Here is a 6,814-nt window from a genome sequence, read left to right as displayed (position 1 = left end):
TACAGTATAATGTCAGTATTTAGTACTGTATGACATTTGCATCCAGCTGATAGTAGAATAGTAATATAGTAGAATCTTCACTTCCTACGTGCATACTTCACATGTATCCACACAATGGTTCCTGTGCCACAATATTTCAACAGGTAGGAGTAATAACAGATTTGGTGCTTGTGTCCAAAGCACCTTTGTTTTCCTTCCAAGGACTTTTCTAGAACCTATTCGTGTGCCACTTTGCATCAACACTACTGTGTCAACTTGGATGGATGGATGGATGGATGGGCATTTGAACTGAGGCTGATTTTAAAGTATCTTGGATACATTTGCTCAGTGTTACCCAAACTTTGTATGTATTGCAGTGCATGAACACTATACAGTTCAATGCACTTTTATTTATCACAACAACAATCAACTCAAGTCACTAGTAAGGTAAAGACCCTACAATAATATAGAGAAAATCCGAATAATCAGATGGCTCCCTTTTAAAAACTCCCTTTTAAAAAGGAAGAAACCTCCAGTAGAACCAGGCTCAGAAAGGTGCAGCCAACTGCTGAGGGTTGAAAAAAAAAAGAGAGAGAGTACTACTATATATTATTTTCGAGGAAAATTTTGTTTATTTCACCCCATGCATGTAACAACTATAGCGCTATACTTGTATTGCAGGTTTAAAACCCCTTAAAAAATACATACCTCAGAAATATTTTTTTGAATGGCAATGCCGTCTTTAAACCAAGTGATGGCTGGAGTAGGGTTGCCATTAGTCATGCAGGAAAGAGAAATGTGACTTCCAACCAAAGCCTCGAGGACAGGAGGTGGGGGTTCAGTGAAGGCGGGTGGGGCTATGGATATAAAAACAGCTTTAAGAAGATGCTCATAAACCATCTAAATTTAAAAAACTTAAAAACAGATTCCGCCATTTATGGAAAAACAAATTCCGATTGAATACTTATTCACACCATCCATAAACAAATATACATGTTCATACATTCTGATGGTATAGTTTGTGTCCCCTGAGTGGGAAGTGTAACAAATTAATATAAAGATTTTCAACTTTTTCATATGATGAAATATTTCTTTACTGATGGAAATGGTCTCCATAGGGATAAAGGTGCCACTGATTGGTTTGATAAGTTTTGAAATGATGTGAATCACATGTCATGCTCCAACAACTGAACACCTGTGGGAAATTTTGGACCGATGTGTTAAACAGCAATCTCCAATATCACTATCAAAACACCAAATGTGGGGAAATTCATTTGGAAGAATGGCGTTTCATCCACCCAGTACATTTCAACAGACTTGGTGAGTCAATGGTAAGGAGCATTAAAGCTGTTCGAGCTGTTTAGCCTTCTGTAAAAAGCAAGAAAGCTCTGTCTTCAAAGCAGAAGTATTAAGGGAAAAAATACAAAAGAGGAAAAACTGGATTAGCAGACAATACATTTATATACAACATGACAGCAGTACAGCCTGCTTTGTTACAGCAGCAGCCTGAAAGACACATTATTATTTCACATACCTAACTGAAAATGTCAGTTTCAAATGCAGCCTTTTAAATGTGCCTTTAGAACATCTTGCTGACACTTTAAATCTCAGATCTTATCAAAGGACAATCAGGCCTTCCTTTTTTGTCTGCAAACACTTCAGAGTTAAAAAGCCACCATAACTTATTACTTATTACTTATTACTTATACTTATTACTTATTACTGTAGCTGTATATGAAGAATATTTAAGTTTTTTTTTTACTTACTCTCTGAAAATAAACTTTAGTATATTATTGACTAATAAAACAGAAAAAGAAGCATGTTCTTTTATCTCGCCAATTCAAACCCATGACAGTCGCACAGATTATTATTGAAGGGGAGTGCAAACAATAGGTAAAGCCCATACTTGCAGGGCATGCCAGCAAAGTAACATCCAAGCCCTCAAGTACACAGTCATCATCTATTACTATTCTCACCCCTATCCTGATGCTCACACAGACCAGCTCGGTGAAACTGTTTCTGCCGCTTTGATCTGAGGCGCACTCCTACTTTGTTCTGTATGTTTGTGTGTGGAATCATAGCAAAGGTTTTCGAAAATATAGATAAACTTCAAAGGGCAAAAATAATGATGCATATTTCATATTACGATTTATTATTTACACCTATCAAGAAGTATGACGCTAACTCTAGTCAATGACTATTCTTTCCAAAATCCAGGTAAAAGAAGTCAGAAGTTATCCAAATTACCTGATCTGTTAAAAAAGTTTAGACACTATTAAAAAAAAAACTTCTTTTAACATCATGTTCGTTTTCTTTCAGTTTAAGAGGTGATTTTTTATGTAGTATATACAGCAGTTACCTGATGAGTGGAAGTTCATACGGTAGACTGTAAGCTAAAAGATCACATTTGAATAATATAAACTTCTTTATACTGTATTAATATATATTATATAGAATGTAGCCTAAAAAAATAAAGGAATTAAGTCATGTTTTCTATGTTTCTTCCTTTGGAAACCAATACAATTTAACAACTAAATAACTCATAATCTTTACTTTAAAAATCAAAACATATCAGCAAGTTTTGTAAATGGAAAACATGTTGATAATTAACATTTACATGATCTGCACACTTTAGCACTTTTTCTTGGTCGTTTTCATAACTGGTCAGAACTCTGGGATAGAATGACCTTTTTCTCTTTTCCTTGAGGATGGTCGTGTGGGTCCTGGGCTAAAAGTGGCAATAAAGGAAGCACTGAAGCACCTTTCCTTAGTATGTGGAGAACGCAAAAAAGCTCTTATCATGGTTGCCGCACAGATAGTCCCAGCTTACTCGGCTTAGTTGGGAACCTTCCCAAGCAAATTTGACTATTCAACCACACCCCAGGTCTTGCTTTCCATTCTGACTGCACCGCCTTTCCTCCCGCCTTCTCCCATCACTGAATGTAATACTGCCACATCCCAAGCTACAGGAATGCAGAGTGAGCAGTCTGCATTAGTGCATTATAGTTTCATTTGTTGCTAGCATGAGGGGTTAGCTGTTGCCTGGTAATTGGTTTAAAATTGAATGTAGATAAAAAAGCTGTATGACACACATCTATCTGCATGCTCATTTTTGGTTCCATTTCTAGTCATTTCCATTTTTATGCTTGAAGCACTCAAAATATTTTCAGTTTAAAACACGCATTTAGTCATGTGAAAAAGAAAGTCTACCCTCACTTGTGTGTAGACAAAATGCCACAATGTTCCCAGGAGTGACTATTCTAGCTAATTAACCCAAAGGTCAGATCGTGTATTGCTCAGAGAAATTACAAAATACCCAAGAGGTTAAACTCAGACTCTACAGGCCTAAATTAGATTAGTATTTTTATTTTAGCATTGTTAGTACATAATATTGCTTCATTTAGTAATTTTTTTTTCTATACTCAAGCATTTCTTTTTACTTCACTTGCCTAAAAAGAGTTTTTCTTACCAATTTATCTTTTTTAATTTCCTCTAATAACTGTGGTGTGGTCAATGTTGCTAGCAGCACTTCAGGACTGACTACTTTGTTTTACGTTTTATCAGCGTGGTTATTTGCTAACATCACAACTGAGCCTATAATAGAGGCATATAGCTCATGTTACATTTTGTTTCTTGATTTGTATAATATATAAATAAATGCATGTGAATGATTTAAAAAGGGGTCTTAAAAGTAAAGCCATAAAGAAAATGTGCCTAAAAACTGCATTCCTTGAAATCTCAGAAAGGGGCAACTCCACTGGCTGCAAACATAAGACAGGATAAAACAAATTTAAAGACATGTTCTTTTATTTAATAGAACATGGTAATTTTGTGAATTAAGAACCTATTTAAAGTAAAATAAATGACAAAAAGGGCAGGATTTAGACCAGGATTATTAAGTCAAATATATGCATCAGCAGTGTCCTTTTGTCTTTTTAGTCAAATCAAACCCTCACTAAACAAGGAGGAACGAAAAAGACTACTGTTGAAGAAGCAGACATAAAACAACAAATGGATGGCTGAGTGGCTGACGTTATGTCCATCTTTTATATACAGTATATGTGGTAAATACACCATTGAGCTGCTAAAGAATCTAAAGTTGTCGGTATAACATGACCAAAATATAACTTTTAAGCTGGATGTGTGCTTCTGTTGTAATGATAGCAATAAATCAATCTCATCAAATAAATTGCAAACAAGACATAAGAGCAACATTTCAGCTAGTAACAAAATAGTACCAAGGCCTCAGGCAGGCTTTCCTGTGCTGTAGTAAAAGTTAGCGTTTCTCATTTTCAGTGGTTTGAGTGACAAACTGGTCCAGGGGGCTGAGATGGAAATTACTGTTCGAATCTGGTTCAATCCTGTCGTTTATTTACATTTTGATCTCTGGCTTACTGTAAAAAAGCCAACTAAATTCTTCTTTGAGAGCAGCCATGATGACACACACAAGCTGTTCCATTAACCTCACCAGTAACAGAAAGTACAGTCCAGGTGCCATTTTGCAGCTCATCTGTTGGCTTATCCAGTGAGAGGATTCGACACTCATACAAGCCCTGGTCAGCGAGCAGCAGGCCCTCCAGCCTGAGGGTGGTGATTCGTACCAGAGATACTCGCCCTGCGGAAACAGAGTGCAGGAAAAAAGTGAGAAGGTAGGTGCATGGAACGTGACAGAGGCACAGCGCAGACAATTGTGACTTCACTTGTCAGGTCTCAGGTGTGTGCATCTGTTGGTCTGTGATGCTTTGTCACACAGGAAATGAATAGTGTCCTCAAATGGTGCCTTAAAATGACCACACAGCAACATATGCACAAGCAAACACGCAAACTGCAGCACACATGCACGCACAAACTTAGAAATCTGATCTCCCTGTTGCCAGGTGACGGCTCCCTGGAGCCAGTGTAGCTTGCAACATCAAGCCTTTATCTTTTCCAGTCTGCAGCCCACATCTTTCCATGTCCATCCAGTTTTTCACACTTTAACAGACACGCAATTGTCCGGTGACCCAATAGCATGGGAAAGCATGGCCGAAGAGAAACTGTCAATGAACGCACTGTGTTAGAACACACAGCCTCTCACTGCACCATCTCAAAATGAAGACATGTAAACAGAAAGCAGACTGCCCGTGGAAGCCTGAGACCCACTGGGATCCCTGTGCTATGATGGTAATTATTAACAGAGGCTCTGATTTCTGTTTACTATGACAGGGAGGGAAAGCCCTGACAGTCAAAAAGAACCAGGAAGTTGGAGTTAGGTATGCTGACACTGATAACACAGTGTATTTACTTTTCCAAGCCGCCAAAGGGGACAAAATCCACAGGGGAAAAGTGAGGTGGGGGTTAAGGTAGAGTAAAGTACACATGAGCATACACTCAGGGGATTAACACTTTTTAAAATCCCACCCTTTGACCTCTGGCACCTTTTCTACTGCTTGCCTGTTTACGAGATCAGTTTGATATGGGTCACTATTGCACCTTAAGAGGAAGGGTTGTAGTGCTGCAGGGATGTTGAGGAAACATAACTGGGAGTGATGAGATAAAAGTGAAGAGAGGGGTGGAGGGGAAACAAGAGCATGGCCTACTGCCATCACTGCTGCTGTTTGAAAAATGCGTGATAGCAAAGGATTTGAATGCAAGGTAAATTAAGTGTGAGGCCACAGAAACAATACAACACAGAGGCAGAGACAGAGGAAATTTAGACTTTAGACAGTGTGCACGACTCAGACTGTCAGACATAGATTATTTGTGCTGAGAGGCACTGTCTGAAAATGTGTGCATGCATGAGAATCAAGTTTTAACGAAAGGTAAAGTGTGCCAACAAATCAGGAGTGTAGTAAAATGAAGGCAGTCTGGCTTTGCATTGTTGATGTAAATATAACAACAGCATTTCCATTTTTGTCCTTCAGCCAAACTCACTCCTGACCATCAAAAATAACACCAACTATTAAATATAGGGTGTTAATCAGTCAGAATAATTTATGATACTATATTGTTAAATAATAAGTGGCTATCTAATGGAATAATTTATACCCATAAACTGTTAAATACGAGGTGGGATCAAAAGGATCTGCTAATCGGCCTATAAAAAGCAGAAACCGTACCTGATTTAAATTTGGCCGCTATCTCATTGAAGGTTGTTTACTTGTAAAGTGCTGCAGTGCTCTCATCCCTGCTGGGATGCTGATGTTTGGGTAGAGAGCAAATATCAACTTCAGTGTCAAACTGGCATGTTGAGGATCATCCCTGGTGATGAGAGCTGGGTCTCCTATGACCCATAAAATAAACAGCAGTCTTTAGTGACTGGATTGTGTACTATGAAAATTGTGCAAATATAGAGATACACTGTAACATCCTTCAGTGTTTGAGGAACAAATCAGGTGCAAACAACCTGAACTGTATGAGGATCTGCTTCAACCACTGAAGATGATGGAATCTTGCAATCATTACCACCTGTGCTACTATCTCTCTGCAATCCTGCCCCCCTTCCATCTACGCAAAATCAAATAAGGAAAATCCAAACTGATGGTCGGCTGATTTCACACAGGAGAAGAGATCCACATATTGCAAATGCACACGTAAAACTGGTCAGAACAGGACCAGACAGGAGCCACACGTAGCAGCAGTGCTGGAAGTAACGCAGAGTTTCATAAGGAGGTAAAGAGGATATCATCCAAATTTAAAACAGATATTGCGTATCTGCTTTTAATGGAAAATTGTAGTCATATAGAATAATTGAGATTTTAACAGATTTTTCGTTTGTTTTGCCGATTCTGATGCTCAGACTATGCTGATGTCTATATTACAGGCAGTGAATTTTAAGTTCTCCTCTTTTTCTTGC

At 38.2% G+C, this 6,814-nt stretch overlaps 1 protein-coding gene across 2 annotated transcripts in view; it reads right to left on the bottom strand.

Annotated features, from left to right (window-relative positions):
* igsf9a (immunoglobulin superfamily, member 9a) overlaps window positions 1–6,814 on the bottom strand; it is a 65,758-nt gene that overhangs the window by 43,678 nt on the left and 15,266 nt on the right. For both annotated transcript variants that reach the window (XM_085463255.1, XM_085463257.1), the window contains 2 exons: window positions 4,448–4,594; window positions 688–836 (listed from right to left, as the gene is read on the bottom strand). In XM_085463255.1, coding sequence (XP_085319381.1) covers window positions 688–836; window positions 4,448–4,594 — 296 coding nt within the window. The remainder of the gene's footprint in view (window positions 1–687; window positions 837–4,447; window positions 4,595–6,814) is intronic.

This window comes from Copadichromis virginalis, linkage group LG7 (genome assembly GCF_057382275.1).
Source record: "Copadichromis virginalis isolate Kocher_CV1m ecotype Utaka linkage group LG7, C_Virginalis_male_GT1.1, whole genome shotgun sequence".
In the NCBI taxonomy this organism is placed as follows: domain Eukaryota; kingdom Metazoa; phylum Chordata; class Actinopteri; order Cichliformes; family Cichlidae; genus Copadichromis; species Copadichromis virginalis.
The sequence above is the reverse complement of the archived record's forward strand: the minus strand, read 5'-3'. Positions and strand labels throughout refer to the sequence as shown.